The sequence below is a fragment of the Scleropages formosus genome, chromosome 1, assembly GCF_900964775.1.
Source record: "Scleropages formosus chromosome 1, fSclFor1.1, whole genome shotgun sequence".
NCBI lineage: Eukaryota > Metazoa > Chordata > Actinopteri > Osteoglossiformes > Osteoglossidae > Scleropages > Scleropages formosus.
In genome coordinates this window covers 53,894,238-53,915,388 of record NC_041806.1, presented here as the reverse complement: position 1 = coordinate 53,915,388, position 21,151 = coordinate 53,894,238, and the positions used below count along the sequence as shown (strand labels likewise).

Here is a 21,151-nt window from a genome sequence, read left to right as displayed (position 1 = left end):
TGCACATGAGCCTCAGCCCTCACACACTGCACTCCCCAAAGTTGTGCAATCTATACCTGTCTCACACCTGCTTCCGTTGAACCCAGGGGGGCACCTGCAGATGAAGGAGCCTGGGCCATCCAGGCAGCTGGCCCCATTCAAGCAGGGGCTAGGCTCACACTCGTTCACATCCACCTCGCACAGTCTGCCGGCAAAGCCGGGTGGGCACTCGCACCTGGGCCACAGTGTTGTCACTGTTACTGTTTGCAGTCTTTACCCTAAGACATACAGCCTAAAATTTTTACTCACATTTAAAACACCAAAGCAATTCAAATTTAATAGTTTGCCAGAGCACAGCAGTACAGTTGGCCCTTTGGATATCACGTCCTAAACATCAGAAGACCTGGCACCATATGCTATGCGATTATGAATGTGGCGCATACCTATGCCTTTAACCACTACACTTCAGCATATTATTTTGGAAAGCGATGCAGATAATTGCTTACCTAAAATCTTTGACTGAATCTGAGCAGGTACCTCCATTCTGACAGGGGGCGCTATCACACTGGTTCACATTCAGCTGGCAGTTGTCTCCATAGAAGCCCTTTGCACAGGTGCAGGAGTAGCTCCCTGCCAGGTCTTCACATACACCCCCGTTGAGACACGGGTTCGAAAGACACTCATCAATCTGGAGCTCACAGTGGATCCCTTTCAAAAGCAAAAATGCAACAGCAATTGCATTGCCTCACATTACCATTTAATGTGACTTTTGTGTATAGTGTGATAAACAGTTTTACATATTTAAAATACCAGAGCGTAGAGTGTTAAAGTGAATTTAATACTCTTAACACGAGTGTCAGTGGGCAGGTTTTCACTCTACGGAGCGGTGACACTATCTCGTCACAGCATCAAATCTGTGAGCTGTGTACAGATATATGTACGCCTGCTCCTCAGCTTAGGACCTGTTCCAAAAACCAGCCGATGTTACAGTAGGACTACAACTACAGGTGGAGCGCTCGTCGTCAGACATTACTACCATATTTTGGGACTCCAAATAATACAACAAGGTTAATAAGATGGTTGTTGTTAAGTCGAGAACCAACTGTAATGATGTTTAAGACATCAATGACTGAATATACAAATATCCATCCACCTCTCTTGTTAAGCTGTCACTCATATATTTAATTCAATTCAGTTTATTTTTATAGAGCGCTCTTCTCACAATGTGAAACAGAACACTGAACAAAGGCAAAAGGGCAAACAAACAAATACATATGGCAAATAAACAAAAATAACTGCTGATTACAGACTAGCGTTACACATTACCGATGCATTTATTAAAGCTATAATTATGTCTACTGGACACAGAGGAAAGGAACCAAAAAACTCCAAACTGAAAGTCAAGGGGGTTCAAGTGCCAGTGGCTACAGGGGCACTCTAGATTGAACAAGACTTAAAAGTCAGTTTACAGGTAATAATAGCATTGCTGCTGAATGCTGACTTGATTTCCCAGTTCACCAAGGTACGTCTTGTCCATCATGACTGTTGGTCATCAGTTCGTCAGTATAGGGTGCTTGTGTGATGGCCGGCCGACCTCCTCAGGTCTTATTGTAGGGAAATGATATATATATATACGATATCACACACACACACACACACACACACACACACACACACACACACACACACACACACACACAGATTGAAACCGCTTGTCCCAAGCGGGGCCGCGGCGAACCGGAGCCTAACCCAACAACACAGGGCACAAGGTTGGAAGGGGAGGGGACACACCCAGGATGGAACACCAGTCCACTGCAAGGCACCCCATGCAGGACTCGAACCCCAGACCCACAAGAGAGCAGGACCCGCTCAAACTCACTGCATCACCACGCCCCCCTTTATACTATATCTATGGCACAAAATATTTTATTGCAGTATATTGGGTTGAGAATCTGGGCCCAAATCCAGCGCTGAAGTGTTTGGGTCCTAAACTCCCTGCGGAAAGTGGACAAAGAAGCATGGACGAAAGCGCCGGTGGGGTGGAGCGTGGGTCTGACCTGTGAACCCGTCCATGCAACTGCAGGCGAACCGGTTCACCTCATCCACGCAGATGCCATTGTTCAGACAAGGGGAGGAGCTGCACTCGTTTACCTCTGCTTGGCACAGCGACCCTGTCACACGGCGGCAGAGCAGCCAGACAGACGAGAACACATTAGTTCACAAGTGTGCGCAGCACACCATTAGAGCAGGTAGAGCAGACGGTTAGCTGCAGGTTCCATACCTGTGTACCCAGACTGACACTCGCAGAGGAAGCCCCTCCCGGTGTTCCTGCAGAGCCCCCCGTTCTGGCAGGGGGCTGACTGGCACTCATCTATCTTCCGCTCGCACTTGGACCCTGTGGGGAAAGCGCCAGGCCCGGGTGCCAGTCTGTGAGAGACCGAGAGCCACGACAGCACCAGACTGTTCCTTATGTCTCCGACTGGCGGTACAAACATCAGGCTCACATTCATTTCAAATTCATTCAATTCTGCCATTTCTTCATAATCATATACAGCTGAGTTTTTATGTAATTAACGTTAAACCTTGATGCCACATGACTGGCTGGTACCTGTGAACTCCGGGAGACAGGAGCACACGTATCCCACTCCCACTTCTTCACATGTGCCCCCATTGATGCACGGACTGAAGAAACACTGGTGGAACACCTAAGAAATAGCACAGATCACCTACTACTCACATACTCTTCAGTCCAGCCCCACCTCCACATTAAACATCCAATCAGGCTGCTCCTGCAGGCAACACCCACACCACCACTGGCACCTCACCTGGCTGCTGGCCTGGTAATCCTTGCGATCGAGCACCTGTGGGGCAGCTGTCATGCTCCCCTCCTCTGGGAGGAAGCTGGATCCAAAGCCTGTGGACAGAAATGTTTCAGTAATGCAGAGGTGGCAGCTGAGTCAACACACAATCGAAAGCACAACTCTCTTGCAAATGGGATCACTCTTGCATCCTTCAGAAATTATTCCTGCACATTGATAAGGCTCTAAAAACGAGAAGTTTCCACTACAAATCAGTGCTAGACAGCAAAGAATCAAAGCAAAGCAAGAGGACAGGCTGCCTCTTCAAAGGTGCTGATGAAGCAGGTGCATTCTGAGTTAATTCCCTAGTTCAAAGACACATCCTCTGAGGACTTCAGCTTCATCAGGTCTGTTCTCAGTATTATTAACCATTATTTAGCTGAAGCCGAACTCCTGTGTGAATCACCAGGGCGGTAAGTGGCACAGCGAGTAGTGCTACCGTCTCACAGCACCTGGGTGGTGCAAGAGGACGTGGGTTCAACCCCCCTCTCAGTTTGTGAGTGGAGTGACCCATTGTAAGTAGTATATCTAGCAGTGTAAGTTACCCTGGTAAATAAGGTGTGTGGGTTGGTAATGCTACATAGAGTTCACCTGAAGTTGCTTTGGAGAAAAGTGTCTGATAAATCAAGTAATTAGAGTTATACATTTTACACTAAGCCCCTTAGAACTATTTACAAGCTGGGCAATTTTTTTCTGACAGATAATTTAGGCTAAAGACCTCAATTAGTTGTGCTGCAGTGGGGGGGGCAATTTGCACGCATGTCCTTCATGTCCTTCAGTTACAAGGCAATTTGCTATAAACATTTACTGTGCCATCTGCTGTCGCACTGTAATAAAGCACGACACTCACTGGAGCACTGGTGGATGGCCGTTGCCCCAGTGATGGTGGTCGTCCCATAGAAGGGGCAGGACAAGCAGAAGGAGCGCCCCTCCTCGGGCTGATAGTAGTCCCGGGGGCAAGGGTAGCAAGGTGCGAGACCCGTCCGAGAGAAATGTCCAGCGGAGCACGGCACTGAGGGCACAAACAATGCAAGTCACACCTCCCAGAGAGGTGCACGGTCTTGCGCAGACAGGACATGTCTACTCATGTCCACTGAGCTCCGTGTTTTCAACAAGGACCAGGAATACTTTTAAAAAAAAAAAAAAAAATCACTGTGATCCTCCTAAGTTAGTTTACTTCCAGTGGCCAAATATTCAGGTCAGAATTTCTACCAAACCAAACACACCATTTATCTGAGCGAAACACTAAAAAAAAAAAAAAACACTTACCCCCACATTCAGCTATGTTCACGGCCCCCCGAATGACTGTGGATGTGTTCTGTGGGCAGTCCAAGCAGACCCGAGATCCGAACTCAGGCTGATACTGGCCCAGTGGGCAGGACTCACAAGTGTCCAGACCGTTGGGCGAAAAGCTGCCTGGCTGACACTGTGCTGCAACAACAGCAAGTGGTCAAGGGTCACAGCCATTTAAACACTGCTCATTGTTACATCGCATCCTCCAAAACACAGTGAAGACAGTATGGGCCGGGCTGCAAAGGGACGAAATCTCCATTATTCAAATCTCCACTTTTTCCCCAACTTTGCACATGGCAACATGCACCGAATACAGCAATTTAGTCATTTGTATAGCCAGCTGACGGCCATAATCACTACACTAGCTGATAGCTTAGGGTGGGCTACATCTGCAGGACACTAGGCAGGGAGCAGCTAGGCCACAGAGACTGACTGACGGACAGACAGACAGACGGATCGTGGGCTACCTCTGCATTCACTGGGACTCCGTGAGTGTAGATATGGGGTGGACGAGCCATCTGGACAGGCCTGGCACTCTGTCTGCCCCTCCAGTTCCTGGTAGGAGCCGAGCCAGCAGCTCTCACATGCCTTGTGCTCCAGTGAGTAGTAGGTGCCCACAGGGCATAGAACTGGGGGGGGTCAAAACAGAGGCCTTGACATAAAGTGACACGGCAGAACAGGGTCCCATTCCCTCCTGACCGAGTTCAGGAATTGGTGACAAAACTTCTCAACATCAGAGGCCCTCAGAGAGAGCAGAAGGGCTGATTTGCAGTTGCCTTCAATGCGTTTCTTCTCTTCAGCTTTCAATAACAACACGAACCCACTCAGCACTGACAGCAGCACACCCACGTCCACTGACCCTGACAGAAAGTCCTCCTGTATCTGCACTGAGAGCAACTCACCACACATCCTGTCCTTCAGTACTGAACCAGGCCTGCAGAACAGTGAGGCCTTCTGGCTCTCCAACGACTTGGGGTCGGCCAAAATCATCTGAGAGGACACATGGAAGCTGGACAGCGGCTGCTTGCTTAGTGTCCTCTTCAGCCGACTGGTCAGCTGCTCCAAGGTGCGCAGCAGCCGCTTCTGATTGGCTGCCTCCACAGAGTCATTCCTCGAGGTAGGTAGCGGGATGCTAGCTGGAGGGACAATACAAGTCAAATGCAGAGTGTTACAGGCTTTCTCAAAGGTCCCTTGCAAGTAGGGAATCAGTAAAAAAGTGCTCAAATTACTTGTATCAACGTGATGTATGAATGTAGGAAGGAAGCTAACAGCTCAATGGGAGGATTCTCAGCAAGTTTGCACATCAAAGGCAACCATATTTACTACTATCAAACACTAAGGGTGCAGGGGGGTGCGGTGGCACAGCAGGTTGGGCCAGGTCCCGCTCTCTGGTGGGTCTGGGGTTCATGTCCCGCTTGGGGTGCCTTGCAGCATACTGGCGTCCCGTCCTGGATGTGCCCCCCCCCAGCCTTGCACCCTTGTATTGCCGGGTTAGGCTCCGGTTTGCCACGACCCCTCTTGGGACAAGCGGTTTCAGACTGTGTGTGTGAGAGACACACTAAAGGAGAACTAACCCAAATACACCCCAGCAAGGTCCCAATATGTAAGAACACAAAACAACCAGAACCAGACAACTATATTGAAGGACATGTATATCTCGGAAGAACCCCCAGTAATGTCACAAGCCCAAGGTGTCTAGGGGTAACAGGGTGTAACGTTAAGTTGCCTGAACGCCAGTGGTTTGGATGGGGACCAAAAAACATCTTCAGCATCAGAGGATGCTCTAACTAGCCAAACAAAAACACACAGTAGACACTCCAAACACACCAACGTGTACAAGTGTGTCACGTCACTTTCTCACCTGTCCACTTTTTCCAAGTCACAGTTAACACTAAGTTCAGTTGAACAACACAGGTGACAGACTGGAACAGGGAGAAACATGGACATACAAGCAGAAATGCACAAGCAAGTACAGAACAATCAGGCACAACAATCTGAAGAATTGGAGCACAGAGCAAAGTCAGCATTAGCACAAAGCTCCAGACTCCAACAGCAACTGTTGCAAAATTCTTTTTTCTGCCTACATCTTCATTGGCTGGGAGGTTTGTGGTGATCTCATGGATAAAAGTGATTGGCAGAATAAGGGGTCAATGGCAGTTGGATGCCTGTAAACAATCACACAAGCTACCAGAAGCAACAGTAACACATTAGGACATAACAGTAATGAACCTGGACCGAGCTCCGCCTTCGCAGTGGCCTTGCCTGGGGAGTCTGGGCAGTACCTGTGATGTTGAAGAAGAACTGGATTTTATGGTCCCTGGTGGGTCTGGAGATCTTGCGGTGCCGTTTGGCCCTCAGAGGGGCGCTTTTTGAAGAGGTGGCATCGTGCTGGTGAGGTGCTGGTTGGCGCTCAGTGGCAAAGCCAGCGTCAAAGTATGTGTAGTCCTGCCCATCCTGAGGCTCCCAGTTACTGGCCCAGCCCCCTGGACCTGTGCAGGTGAGGAGCCCATTCGCTCATACATTAACCTTCAGTGGCACTCCACTGTTGAACTTTGTGAACGCAAACAAGTAAATCAAAGCTCTTGAACAGAGATTCTTAAAGTCTTCTAGGCCATGGACTCCTTTAAGAACCTGAAGAACCTTAAGGACCCGCCTAGAAACAAATTTGGATAAAATATTGTACTGAACTTATTCACTGGACATATTAAAACCTGTAGGCTTCCGCGGTTGGTGTCAACTGACTGGGAATTTTGTACTTCTGGATTAAACTGTGTCCTGTGGGACATTGGTTCCAACGTTTCGCTTCTCCTGTTGGAAGCATCGTCAGGGAGCTGCGACATCTTGTAACATTTAACCTTTACAAGATGTCGCAACTCCCTGACAATGCTTCCAACAGGAGAAGCGAAATGTTGGAACCAATGTCCCACAGGACACAGTTTAATCCAGAAGTACAAAACTCCCGGTTATTCACTGGACCTTGAATTCCTTCTCACAGAAATACATGTTTGACAGTAATAACAGTGCTGTTTTATTTCATTTTTAACTTTTAGTTAGTGTTATTGTCAAAGCAATGCCTGTGCTTCAGGGACCCCTGGAAACCATCCTCGGACCCCTTTGCTTTTCTGACTTCATGGTCTGCAATTGAATTTAACTCACGCCAGCATCTTTTGGAAGAGCCTCAAGATTTAATAAAGGACTTCAAAGCTGCTGCCTTCAGCGAAATTAGAGCACATTCACAACAGTAAGTGCACAGAACTCTCAAACAAACACATTTCTTAGTGAAAACACGGAAACGTGCAAGATGTGTATGAACTCAATGTTACCAATGGCGAATCCGTTTTCGTAGTCGTAGTTGTACTCAAGACACTGAGCCTGCGACATCACTTCCAGCTTGCAGGAAATGTCATCTGTGTGGCACAAAGTCGGCACCTGTGGGAACAGCAACTTCCTCTGTCAAACTGCTCTCCTATGACACCAAATCCCTTACAAGATAAACTGCAAAAACATTCTACAACACATCACATACAAACATTTTCTGCAAATCACTTGCATTCACAGTGGTCTCTAGGCACAGGAGTTGGAAAGCACCCAGTGCAGAGAAGGGCTGTCGAGATCCACACTGCACGCACACACTTAGAGGGGCTGACTAGCTCCACCCACCACATCTCCTAGCGCCGTGCCTAAGTCTCTGCTGAAAGACTTAAGAAGGGCCTGGTCATCACAACGGGAGGCTTTGAAGAGCATCTCGAAGGGCTTATAGCCGTGGTTGGCAATACGGTTCACTGCAGGACATAGGAGAGGCCTTTATTTCAGCCTCACACAGGTATGAACTGAGCCACAAACACATGTACGCACATTGCGATACAGAACAGGAGGAACGAGGGGAATAGGAACAATACAGTAGGAAGGCGAGACTTCCAGACAGGCAGCATCACTCACAGGAGCAGTCGGGCTGCTCTGGGGTATACGGCGGCTCCCACAGGCCATTGTGAGGACAAAAGTAGCTGTGCACGGACTCATGGGTGAAGCTGTACCCGTCCTTGCAGTAGAGAGTGCAGTTCACACCGCCCTCTTCCTCTGTGCAGATGAACTCCCCATTGATAGGCTGGAACGGCTGTTCACATGTGGACCCTGGGCAGAAAGACACGTGCTGCTGTTATCGGGCATCGCGGATGGGAATTTGGAGAGCAGCTGGTTGTGAGAAAGTAGCATTTGCTGTGGAGAGGCGCAAGGGCATGTCCAGAAATACATGATTTCAAAAACAAGGCTCAGCATGAAAATACACAATACAAAAACACATTAAACATCAAGACACAAGTGTGTATGTAGAGTGTGCCAGAGAGAGTGTGCTGTTCCACTGATGTATGGATGAGTGACCTAGTGTAAGTAGTGTATCTAACAGTGTAAGTTAGCCTGGTGAATAAAGTGTGTGGGCTGATAACACTATACAGAGTTCAGGAAGTCGCTTTGGAGAAAAGTGTCTGCTAAATAAATAAATGTAAATGTATGTAAATGTGTACATGTGGAGCAGTCAGTCAGTCACATGGCCCGCCTGCTGCTCCTGAGGAGGAACGGGGTACCTTGGACAATGACCTGCAGGTCACAGGTGCGGTTGTTGCCGGAAGGGTCTGTGGCTGTGTAGCGCACCGTTGCCTCGCCTGTGGGGAACGTGGAGCCTGGCGTGTGTGTGCTAGTCACATGCAGAGCAGCCCCTGGAATGAACAGCAAGGTGGCGCCAGTGAGAGGTACTGGCCTCATCTTCCTCAACACCATAAGTGTAACATGCAAGTCTAACACTAGAGCCTATACACTTTCAGTTAATTTTTAATAAAATTCTACAAAGACACTTCCTTAAAAGCACATACACCACATTTAGACAGTCCTGAAGAGGGCAGTATAGAGTACCACTATATACATACTCAGATATGACTCATGACAGCAGACCTTAAAGCTTATTATAATCTCAGACATGTTGACAGATGGAAATTGGTAGTTTTGTCTGTTCGTGGCACTGTAATCATATCTGGGCAGAGCAGCATAATTGCTACCTTCTGGGCATTTAAACACAGACTGAAGAAGTGTAATTGTCCTGCAGGGTTCAAGTCGATGTCCGTTCCACCCTTGGAGGAAGGAGATTCCAAAGAGCCCTACAAAATGTCTGGGGAAAAAAGCGCCTTCAGCCTTCTTCAGCCTCACATTAATAGGAGAACCAAGGAAAACATAAATACAGAGCAAAGCTTCAGTGACGTTTATGTACGGTAACACGTGTGAGGCTATATTTTTGGTCAGCGTGTGTGAACCCTGGCATGCCCTGCCACATTACAGAAGTGTTTTCTGACACCTCGCATGTCAGAGTTGCTGGGTGTCATGTGTCTGCGCTGTGGGTTCCTGGGGGGAGACGGTGTGTCGTGAGCGCAATGAATGACGTTCGGCTACCCATCCGTTCAGCAAATTCCACTATGGACCTGTGATTTCTCTCGCATGGAAACATACACACACAGCTGTCCACTTGATTTTATTTGAAATTAATTTTTACATTCATTCATTTAGCAGAGACTTTTCTCCAGTGTGACGAGCTCCACCAGCTCCAGCACTGGCACTATGTACTGAACTTTAACGCACTGCTCTCAGAGCAAACGCCTCACCTGAGTTGTCAGAGAACTGTGGCACCTCCCAGATGACAACCAACTCTGTTTCTGTCGTGTGGAAAATAGGCGGGGATCTGCACCTGTCAATCATGGGGGGCTCCGTATCTGAGACAGAGAACTCAGAGTGAAAAGCCACAGACTCCTGTGGAGCCAATAACTACTGAGAATTTCAGACTACTAAAAAACTAAAAGCCAGTTGAGAGAGTTAATGAGTTGGGAATAAATGACATTTATATGCGTTACCATCATCAGGTAGTGTGCATGTACCCACCGATGACCGTGATGCTGAAAGAGCAGCTGGCCTCGTTGCCAGAGCGATCTGTGGCTGTGTACGTGATCTTCTCTCGCCCAATGGGGAACATTTGAGGGGGAGACAGGACTGGAGTGACCTGAATTATCACCTGGGGGGACATGTCAGGGATGAGGCCACAAAGGCATCATTATTGACATTGTGACATCGGAGTCTGTTGCTAAGAGAAGAGGAAGCTGAGAAGCATGGAGCTGGCAGTACCAGGGCACCTAAGGTCTCTCTCTTGGCAGAAGGCAACTTCTCTTGTACAACAGAGTGCCTACAGAAAGGGTTCACCCACCTCTGCTGATATATGATCACCACCTCCAACTCAACCTCTCCAAAACAGAGATTCTTTACCTCCCAGCTGGCCTGTCCTCCTGTCACGACCTCTCGATCAAACTGGACAACTCACTCATTTTGCCTAGCTCCTTCACTAAGAGTCTGGGAGTAACGATTGATGCGAGTCTGTCATTCTCTCAACATATCGAAGCCACAACCCGGTCCTGCCGATACAGCCTGCATAATATTCGTAGGATCCGTCCCTACCTCACTACTGACTCCGCCCAACTACTTGTCCAGGCCATGGTGACTTCCCGTTTGGACTACCGCAACTTTCTCCTGTGTGGCCTTCCTGCTACTGCCATCAAACCTCTGCAGCTTCTACAGAATGCTGCTGTACGAGTTGTGTCTGATTTGCCGAAGTGCTCCCATGTATCTCCTCTACTCATTCTTCTGTACTGACTTCCTATAGCTGCCCGAATCAAATTCAAAACCCTGGTTACCGTGTACAAATGCATCAGTAGAACTGCTCCCGGCTATTTACAGGACTTGATCAACCGGTACACCTCAGCCAGGCCCCTTCGCTCATCTACTTCTGCTCGCTTGGTGGTCCCGCGCACGAAAAGCAGAGCTCGGAGGTTCTCGGTTCTGGGTCTGTTGTGGTGGAATGACCTTCCCCTGTCACTCAGAACTGCGGAAACTCTGCCTGTTTTCAAGAAGAGTCTGAAAACCCACCTTTTCCAGATCCACTTCGCCCAAGATCTCTTCAGATCATCCTCTATGGTGTAACTGTTCATGCATCGTAACTCCATAAGCATCCCCAGATACAACCTTTATTCAGCCATTACTCTGGCATTGTACTTGCTCATTTGTGGGAGGGTATCGGGACTTGTCTATCCTATGTCTTATGCACCTACTCGAACAATGAACCTCGGTGCAGCAAGTGGTAGGGAACAAACTAGGTTTGCTTGAGACTTTCATGTCCGGAGCTATGTGTCCTTCTCTTAATACACATACATACATACATACATACATGCATGCATGCATACATCGTCTGAACCGCTTGTCCCAGTCGGGGTCGCTGGGAGCCGGAGCCTAACCCGGCAACACAGGGCGTAAGGCCGGAGGGGGAGGGGACACACCCAGGACAGGACGCCAGTCTGTCGCAAGGCACCCCAAGCGGGATTTGAACCCCAGACCCACCAGAGAGCAGGACCCAGTCCAACCCACTGCGCCACCGCGCCCCCCCTCCTTCTCTTAATGTAATGCATAAATTGTACTTTTGCTGAGATGTACACCGTTTTGGAAAAAAAGCATCTGCTAAATGAATAAATGTAAATGTTCTGTTGCACTGCGGAATTTTAATCACTGGAAACAGTGTTTCTTCCCTTTTGTACCATTATGCAACTTTCTTAAGTTTCCCCCAAAACAAACACACTTCTCTCCCCCACTGGAGCGCCACTGTACTAATATGGTGCCAAAACGAGGATTCTCTGCAGGATCACTCTCCGTGACAGGGTGAGGAGCTTGGAGATGCACAAGAGCTTTTCTTGTAGTACAGCTGCTGCTTTTCCATGTCATAAAAACAGCCTGGGCACATCCTACTGGGAGGAGCCCCTGGGGCAGACTCAGGACACGCTGCACAGATTACGTGTTTGTGCCTGGGAATACTTGGGGACCCAAAGAGGAAAAGACTGTCTGGGCTGCCTGCTCAGCCTGAGCACCCTCAGCAGAAACAATGGCAAGACGGAAGAGAAGAAGCGCAGAGAGACACACTTCTTGTATACAGAAGTATGGCCTCCACCAATAACTTCTGTACAGGGCTTTGGGAGCAGTTACAGCTGTCAGTCTTGGAGAGCACATCTTGTGCCTTTTCCTCCAAGTACATTTAGTCCATTTCTCCAATTCAGTCAGAGAATGCCAGTGGGCAACATTTTTTGCATTCTTTCCATAGATTTCCAACAGCATGTAGGTCTGGGCCATTCCTCTGTCCTTTTGCCATGTGTTTTGGCTCATTGTCCTCTTTGCCAGTTTCTTTGTTAGAATTTTGCTGTTTTTGATTCTGGCCATTTTACCTTTCACGACAAACAGACCCCCCAGGAGTTCCTTCTGCTGAAAGAACACACCACATGACACTCTCGCTGCCAAACCTGACAGGAGGGACGATGCTACCCAGGTGATGGATCACATTTGGGTTGTGCCAAACGTAGCACTACACTTCCAGGGCAAAAAGCTTTGCTTCAGTCTTATTGGATCACACAAACTTCTTAGAGAAGGTTCCAGGAGCTGTCACATGGCTTCTGGCAAATTCCACAAATAATGTCCTCTGAAATGGCTTTTGTCCAGCCACTTTGGAATGGAGGCCAAATCTCTGCAGTCCTGAAGGTGCTTCCCATTTGTGTCAAGGAGTACAAGTGCACATCTCAACTCGTCTAACAGTATCTCGTGACAATGTTGTGAAGAAGGATGAAGAATGAAGATAATGGAACAATCGTAGCCCAGTTTAGGCTGTTAACACAAAGGGGTGAATGCCTTTCCATTAAGTAATTTTCAGATTTTTCTTTTCATCAAAATCCAGAAACAACGGATGACTGTATTTAATTTTGAACTTAGAGTTACTTATATACGTGTGGGAAAACAATACAGTTTACAACCTTGCAACACTGCAGCAGTGAGTAGGGGCAGAAAATTTTCTGATGGCAACACACGTTTGGGAATTGCAGAGCCCCTCCGCTAAATCCACGATACACCTTTACAACAGGCAAAAGGCAGACTAAATGCAGACTGTCGTGTTGAAACCTCCATCATACGATAACGAACTTAACCCAGATTAATCTCAGCATGAATCTGTACTTCTCTCCTAACAGTAAAGGCTCCATGCAGACTAGACTTTCTCTAAATGCCCCTCTGCAGAATGAAGCTTGAGTAGACACAGGTAATTACCTCCCTGATACCGTGTACTGAGGCCTGACTGAATCCGTCCCCACTCGAACCCTGAGCCCTGGTACTACACACAACCCCAAGTAAAGCAAACAAAAAGTGCATTTTGGTCCTGACTGCCCAACATTTCAGCCTCCCTCTCCCGCTGCTGGCCCCAGGACGCACCTCCTCCCCAGAGCTGTCCTCAGCCTTGGGCGTGCTCCAGCTGATGTTGGCTGCGGCACGGTGCTCTGCTGTCTCCGCCACAACATCTTCAGGGCAGACGATGTGGGGAGGCTCCAGGTCTGGGGTGGAGAAAATAAACACGGCCAAGCGGGTCCTCAAATGAAAGCAGGACCTTGCGTGACCTAGGTGTCATCACTTTGTGATACCTCATTACCTAGAAGCCCACCTCTTCTCACAGTGACATGACAGTTCCCTCTAGACCCTCTTGCCAAAACAGCGCTGGGACTGTGGGCTCCTTCTCACATGCTAACTTGGAAATATTTTTGTAAACCACACTGATGACTGGAACTGAATTGTAAAAAAAGGCAGGAATGTGAGCAATTCTTTGTTTTCTCCTAACAGACTGACTCCTTGTTCAGATCTGAGGAGGACCCATGTAGTTAGAGTTACCATATAAATAGGCAAGGTGTAAAACACTGAGCTATACGTTTACATTTACATTTATTCACTTAGCAGACAGTTTTGTCCAAAGCGACTTACAGAGGATACTATGTAGTGTTACTAACCCACGCAATACATGTTCTGGGAAGAGAGAGCTCTAATCAACCGTGTGATAAGGCTGCAAAAAACAAAAACTTAAATATGTGCTTTGCAGCTCACTACAGCTGCTCCAGAGCAATACTTCACAATTCAGGCTATGGCTGGGAAGGTTCTGCAGTGAAAACCCAAAACGTTCACGTTCTACAGCTGCCCTCAGCTCCCCAACCACAAGCCCACATTTCCAGCCATGGGACAAAAGGATGTCACAAGCATGTTGTAATCTCAGAGATAACGTAATGCAACAGGATATTTGTGATGTTCAGAAAGAGTGGCATCAATTTAACAATGCAGCACTTTTTAAACTATGAGCGCCTGTGTTTTGTCTTCATTTGCTGGAAGCACTTTGCAGTCATTGTTATGGGTGCTTTGCAAGCTGATGGATAGAGCACGAGCAGTAGGACGAGGACCCCTTCTTCAATGGGCTAAATAAAAGGCTCTTAATGCCTTTAAAAATGTTAACCACATTAGCAGTTTAGAGGAGCAGGAAACTGTCACATAATGAGAACACTGGGTCCAAGGGAAGCGCTCTGCCTTCCAGCCGGGTCATTTACCCCCAGTAAGAAGCGTACCGCTGCACAAACCGCATGCTGTCTGTAGGAAGGTGTCAGGTCACATGATGTCACATGGCCTCAAATAAGGGCAAGTTACAAAAAGGTCATGTTGCATAAGTGTGAAGAAGCACAAGTTATTTACTGCGGGCATCGCCAGCACCACATGCCCAAACTTCCTGAGTACCTGCTGTGTGTAGTGGTTCATCAGCACCTGGGCTTGTTGTTTTAGTTCCTTTCCACAAAGTATTGCGAGGAGGCGTGTGAACTGGTTACCTGCGCAGGTGGCTTTGTGCACGCTGTTGCTCCACTCTCCGGAGGCTAAACAGCGCACCTCCGGCTCTCCCACTAGACTGTAGCCCTGGCGGCAGGCCAGACGACACACCATCCCGGGCTTCACCTCGCCCTCACCGCACGTAAGGGGCAACAGTAGGACACGTTTCAGAGTTCCAACTGCAGGACAGCGGATCTCTGAAAGAGGGGAAGTGTGAAAATGTGGTCAGAATCCACAGGGCACTGACCTGGGAAGGGCACCTCACTGGATAGTAGAAGAGAGTCACAGGCACAGAGGCTTAGAAAAGCAACAACTAGCATGTCCAGAAAAGACAGTCTGCTTGGGGTTCGTGACGTACCAGCGGGTCAGTGATGAGACCATGAACATCGAGGTGAGGAAGAATCTGTGAGGAACTCTTTTTTTCCTTCCACAACCATGCAAAGAGGGGAGACAAAAGCGGGGTTTCAGGCAGCCTGTGGTACTGATGTCCAAGGGCTGCGTCTTCCATAAGAGCAGAGCAATTATATCTGCGGCACCACATGGCGAGGGACACCGAGCGCTCCAGTAGGCGCTCAGACGTTTCCACAAACAAGCTGGCAGTGGGTGCAAGGACATTCCAGCTGATAAACAGCAACAAGGGCCGTCCTGCCACAGCGCACAGACGTCTGCGTTTTAAATAGAACACTGTGACTCATGTGAGGGAGGGGACTGGGAAATTGATGAAAGTTTCTGGGTGTGCATGTGCGTGTGCGTACACCCTCCTGTGAGTGTGTGCTCATATATTTCTATATGTGAACACTTTGCCCTCTAGTTCTTTGGCACAATATGTAAATGCAATCACATGCTTGTGTGTAAAGGTATCAAACCTACTGCTTCACTGTGTACTATGTGTTTCTGTATTTCTCCCAGTGTGTATTTCTGTGTGAGAACCTTCCATCTCCGTAACATGAAAATGCATCATAAACTCTTTGTCACCCTGCTGCATGCGCTTGTCTGACTGCATTTTTCTATTTGCTAGTCACTGTGTGAACGTCATCCATATTTTAATGTATTTTAATGTGCGTGTAAGTCATTGTGGTCTATGAATTCATGCCCATAAATGTGTGTATATTTGTCTGGCTGCGTGTGTGGTCTAGGAGTGTGTGTAGTTGTGTATATGAATATGTATCTATAAATGTGTGGGTGTGTGGTCTGTGAACGTGTGTGTCTATTTGTGTGGTCTCCTAAATTACAAACGTAATAAACGTGGTCACTGAACGCATGTTTCTACGTGCAACTGTGTGTGCACAAGCATCTGAGGACATACACAATGAAAATATCTCTCAAGATCATGAACAGCTGGTAGGGTAGGATATAAATGCCTGGCCTTCGAGCAAAGGACAACCCCACCTCGTTTTCCTAACAAAGAAATGGTGTCTTCGGTCTCCCTTTGAAGCACCTGTGCGATCAGACACGCGTGTCAAGGATGGGGCCAATAACAGAGATGGAAAAAGTATGTAGAAGGTAGATGGTGGGTGGACTGGGAGTCTTGGGGAGATGGGGTCATGAGAGGACATGTAAAAAACAAGAGCACTAGAGGGTTTGGGAATGAAATGGCTCTGAAGGCGGGGAACAGGAGGAAGAAGGTGTGCAGTGGGAGTTCGAGTGAAGCTCACATCCTGCAGCAGGCTTACCCACACACCGAGGATGGGGTCCGCTCCACTGGGAGTTGGCTTGGCACGTGAGCCGGCTGCTCCCCTCCAGCTGGTAGCCCTCCTCACAGTGCACTTCGCACGCCCACCTGTACACAGTACGTGTCCCCGAGCAGTTGAAGAAGCCATGCTGGAGGGGCGGGAGCGCAGGGCAGCGCCGTGCTGCAGACAAGAGGCAGAAGGAGAGAGGTGAGCTTAGTGACACAGTGACAGCTAGAGATGTGGGACAGACTGTGAGAGTTCAAACCTTGGCGAACTTAAACTCCAACTACATGCTTTTACATTCACACTTTTCTCCTAAGCTATTCAGTGGTTAGCTGACTTTTTAAATATTAATAAAGTATTTAAAACACATCAAATACAAGAAATACCCAAAACTCAAAAAATGTAAAACTATAAGTCTCAATTTCATTTCATCAGAATATAAAACTACAGGCCATCAAACCCTTAAAAAAAAACACACACAATATATAACACCATGTGCTAAGCTACTTACACTGATTTACCCATTTACAAAGCTGGGTAATATTTACTATATTAGTTCAGGGTAAGGGGGGGGGGACGCAGTGGGTTGGACCGAGTCCTGCTCTCCGGTGGGTCTGGGGTTCAAATCCCGCTTGGGGTGCCTTGCGATAGACTGGCGTCCTATCCTGGGTGTGTCCCCTCCCCCTCACGCCCTCAGTTGCCGGGTTAGGCTTCAGTTCCCCGTGACCCCGTATGGGACAAGCGGTTCAGACAGTGTGTGTGTGTGTGTGTGTGTGTGTGTGTGTGTGTGTGTGTGTGTGTGTGTGTGTGTGTGTGTGTGTGTGTGTGTGTGTGTGTGTGTGTGTGGTTCAGGGTAATTACCTTGATCAAGGGTACTACAGAAGGAGACGAGCTGAACCGAGGTCCTTTAAGTGCAAGGCAACAGTTCTAACCACTGTGCTTTCCTACTGGAATGTGAGAAATCTATGCTTTCCAGTGTTCTTGCCTGGTTTTGTCTAGGTGCTCAATAAGTTTGGAAGCTGTGATTTGGACTTTTTCATTAGTTTGAGCGCTTTGGTGTTTTTGTATAATTCTTGACATTCTTCATCCTAGCCGGGAACAAAGAGTTTTCTTACACCTCTAGGGATGTGCTTTTTAGCTTTTTCCATAATAATTTTGGTGAAATTATTATATAATTAATTTAAGTTATCTAGGGGGGCGTGGTGGAGATGTGGGTCGGACTAGCGTTCCGTCCTGGGTGTGTCCCCTCCCCCTCCAGCCTTACGCGCTGAGTTGCTGGATTAGGCTCCGGCTCCCCGCAACCCTGTATGGGACAAGCGGTTCAGCAAGTGTGTGTGTGTGTGTGTGTGTGTGTGTGTGTGTGTGTGTGTGTGTGTGTGTGTGTGTTATCTTTAGTTGGTTCTTTGAGACTGAAACTTCAAAATCTTACAAACAACATCAATAGCACTCATATACTCTGCAGCAGAATACTGTGCACCAGTATGGGCTAGAAGCACCCACGTTAACAAAGTAGACTGCGCATTGAACACCACAATGAGAATTGTATCTGGCTGCATCCGCTCCACACCAACGAATTACTTACTTGTTGTAAGTGGCATACCTCCACCTGATATCAGGAGAAATGCACAGTGCATAGCAATGGCAAAACACTCCTTAAATGATAAAAGGTCATTGCTTTACTGTCACCTAACCGCTATTACCTCTGGCCAACAAAAGCAACTCCGCCTGAACTCTTGAAGGCCTTTCCATCAGTGCGTGGTGCAGCTGCTTGACAACAGCAGTGCCCTGTCACCGAAGGCCTGGGTGGAAGTTGAGTGGCAAAAGCAATGGACTAAGAACAGTGGTTCATGGCTACACAGATTTATCCCAGTGCCATCCTCTAAACCACCTGGAAGCCAGCTACACCGACACTGCTGGGAGCACCTAAACCGACTACGCACCGGGCACGGCCGATTCAGGGCACACATGTACAAAATGGGACTAGCAGACAGCCCTGGATGCCCACGCAGTGAGCAGCAAGAAACTGCAGAACATCTGTTGACTCGCTGCCCCATGTACACACCCACGCCAGTGGATCTGACGAACATCGATGACACAGACGTTAAACTCTGGCTACATGAAGCCAATTTTACAGCTTAAAGCTTGCCCTATGTTGCTGAAGATCTGTTTCTGATCTTCTTTTTCTTCTTCTTCTTCATTTTCAGAACCGCTTGTCCCATACGGGGTCACGGGGAACCGGAGCCTACCCGGCAACACATCATACAATAAAATAAATAAATAACCACTGCGCCCCCTGCTGTCCTGCTGTCTCATTTTGTGGTAAAAATGATATGTGGTGGTAAATTAGAAACAGATTCTTTGCATTTTAAAGAATCTCAGTGTGATGAAGCCTCCTGTTGTACAACAGATGCCGAGAGAGAGAGAGAGAGAGAGAGAGAGAGAGAGAGAGAGAGAGAGAGAGAGAGAGAGAGAAGGAGCCTTAGAGACGTGGAGGCAGTGAGAGGGAAAGTGCAGCTCTGCAGACAGCAACTCCCGTAATTTCTTTCAGAATAAAAGCCCAGAATAGGCCTGTTCTGGCACATTTCACAACATGCAGTGCAGTGAGGCTTTGGGGGGGGTCCTGTGTGACCCAGAAGAGTGGAATGGGAAGGAGATGAGTGGACAGAGGATGTGCGTGCATCTGCAAGGGTATGTTGGGGGTCTAGGCGGAAAAGGGTAGGAAAATGGAGGGGGGGGGGGGGGGGGGCACAAAGAGTTCTGGAGTTAAAAAGGGGTGAGAAATTTAAAAAATAAACGTAGAGGGAGCACCATGATAAACAACTACAACCGGAAGTGGAAAAGGGGCGCAGAAAGGTTGAAAAAGGCGGAGGGTGTAAAAAGATTGCAGAGTGCAAAATGTTGGACTGTGATGAGAAGGTGGGTAAAACGATAAGGAGACAGTGGCAAGGGGAGCAGGACTGCGTGTGGGGCTGAAGCTGCCACCAGGCACTGTGGGAATGCAGTGGGCCAACGCTGGGCGCTCGCTACAGCGTCGCTGGGAGCTGTACAAAAGCAATGGGCTCACAGGGACCTGGCACAGCAACAGAGCAGGACTCAACACTTTCTGCAACAATGTGCAAAAAAGCAAACTATGACTGCATGCTATCAAAAATAAACACTGATGCAAACGGATCCAGCAACATCTGAGAAGAGAAGCAGGACCTCAGCTCTTTGAAGGGTTTCCCATTATAGCTTAATAAAAGCACTGCAAATGCCACATTTGGCAGGGATCGCGCTGTGGTCAAGAGCATGGGGTATACGCTATAAGACTGGGAGCGTATGCCGACCTCAGCAACACCTGAACGCAGTGGGTGGAAGACGGCAATTCCTTCCAACAGGGACGGAGGGGGAAGGAGAGACAGCAACGCAGCGCTAGAGGTCATCGGAGGTCTGCCGGCATCTCTCACCTGTGCAGCTGGCTTTGGAGCCGGACCATTGGCCGTCTGACTGGCAGAGCCGGATGCCGCTCCCAAGCAGGGTGAAGCCAGGCCGGCAGCGCACCCCACAGGCTGCATTGAAGTGCCTGTTGCACGTGTTCTGGATGAAATAGCCATTCTCCGGAGGGCCAATGTCTGGGCACTGAACCGCTAGCGACAAGGAAAAGCAAAGCAGACACAGCCGATGTGTTTTGAGAGATGCAGGAAGTCTGTAATGCACACCGAGAAGTGCTTGCCTCGCTCCTCTCTCCCTCACACGGGACCCGGTGCCGCCATGGCAAAGACTCTACTGGTATAGATTTCAAAACCAAGGCCCCCAGCCCAGGGCAGCCGCACATTAAGATAGGGAATTAGATGTAGTTTAAACAGTTCATGACACATCCTGTCTCTGAAAAGTGTCCTCATGGACTACAGACTGATGCTCAGAAAGGAGAGCGGCTGGGTTACTGCGTCGGTCACACCAGGGCAACCCTGAGGGTAAAGCGTCCCTCTTCACGTCTGAGGCTCTGGAAGACAAGCTCACGTGACACAAATGACGTCTCTGAAGAAACAAACTAAGTTTTCTTAAGAATCACATGTCTGCAACTATGTGTCTCTTTCTCCTAATGTAATGTACAAATTGTATTTTCTCTGAGATGTACGTCGCCTTGGAGAAAAGTGTCTGATACATGAATAAATGTAAATGTGTATGCTGTATGTGGTCTGTGCACGTGGCATAGCATTACTATTGCTGTGATTTCATTTTTTAGCCGATTCCTTGATCCACGGTGACCTACCTTATCAATAAACTATTGATACAGCCAGGAATTTTACTGGAGCCATTCAGGTCTAGTACACGGAGAGGCCATTTCCTCACCTGCATCTACTGTATAACACTCCGTGCACGAGTCGTACACTAATGTACGTCAGTAGTGTGATGCAGGTCACGTACCCTGGCAGGTGCCACCCACTGGCCGGTAACCAGGCTCGCAGACACAGTCGCTGAGGGACGTGCTTCCGGGCTGTGAGGTGTGGTGCTCGTCTGGGCAGGGCAGACAGGTGCTAAGGCCTCCTGGGATTCCCTCTGGTTTGTAGGTCCCAGGTGGACAAGCTGGACAAACAAATGTCAGTCAGACAGGCAGAC

At 48.4% G+C, this 21,151-nt stretch overlaps 1 protein-coding gene across 2 annotated transcripts in view; it reads right to left on the bottom strand.

Annotated features, from left to right (window-relative positions):
* svep1 (sushi, von Willebrand factor type A, EGF and pentraxin domain containing 1) overlaps positions 1-21,151 on the bottom strand; it is an 80,876-nt gene that overhangs the window by 21,651 nt on the left and 38,074 nt on the right. For both annotated transcript variants that reach the window (XM_018730252.2, XM_029257697.1), the window contains exons 4-25: positions 20,960-21,118; positions 19,999-20,178; positions 16,550-16,729; positions 14,879-15,073; positions 13,455-13,573; positions 10,050-10,179; positions 9,776-9,883; positions 8,711-8,842; positions 8,070-8,261; positions 7,791-7,912; positions 7,454-7,559; positions 6,413-6,619; positions 5,033-5,266; positions 4,598-4,759; positions 4,107-4,268; positions 3,688-3,849; positions 2,805-2,893; positions 2,588-2,684; positions 2,261-2,374; positions 2,037-2,150; positions 486-687; positions 57-214 (exon numbers count right to left, since the gene is read on the bottom strand). In XM_018730252.2, coding sequence (XP_018585768.2) covers positions 57-214; positions 486-687; positions 2,037-2,150; positions 2,261-2,374; positions 2,588-2,684; positions 2,805-2,893; positions 3,688-3,849; positions 4,107-4,268; positions 4,598-4,759; positions 5,033-5,266; positions 6,413-6,619; positions 7,454-7,559; positions 7,791-7,912; positions 8,070-8,261; positions 8,711-8,842; positions 9,776-9,883; positions 10,050-10,179; positions 13,455-13,573; positions 14,879-15,073; positions 16,550-16,729; positions 19,999-20,178; positions 20,960-21,118 — 3,324 coding nt within the window. The remainder of the gene's footprint in view (positions 1-56; positions 215-485; positions 688-2,036; positions 2,151-2,260; positions 2,375-2,587; positions 2,685-2,804; positions 2,894-3,687; positions 3,850-4,106; positions 4,269-4,597; positions 4,760-5,032; positions 5,267-6,412; positions 6,620-7,453; positions 7,560-7,790; positions 7,913-8,069; positions 8,262-8,710; positions 8,843-9,775; positions 9,884-10,049; positions 10,180-13,454; positions 13,574-14,878; positions 15,074-16,549; positions 16,730-19,998; positions 20,179-20,959; positions 21,119-21,151) is intronic.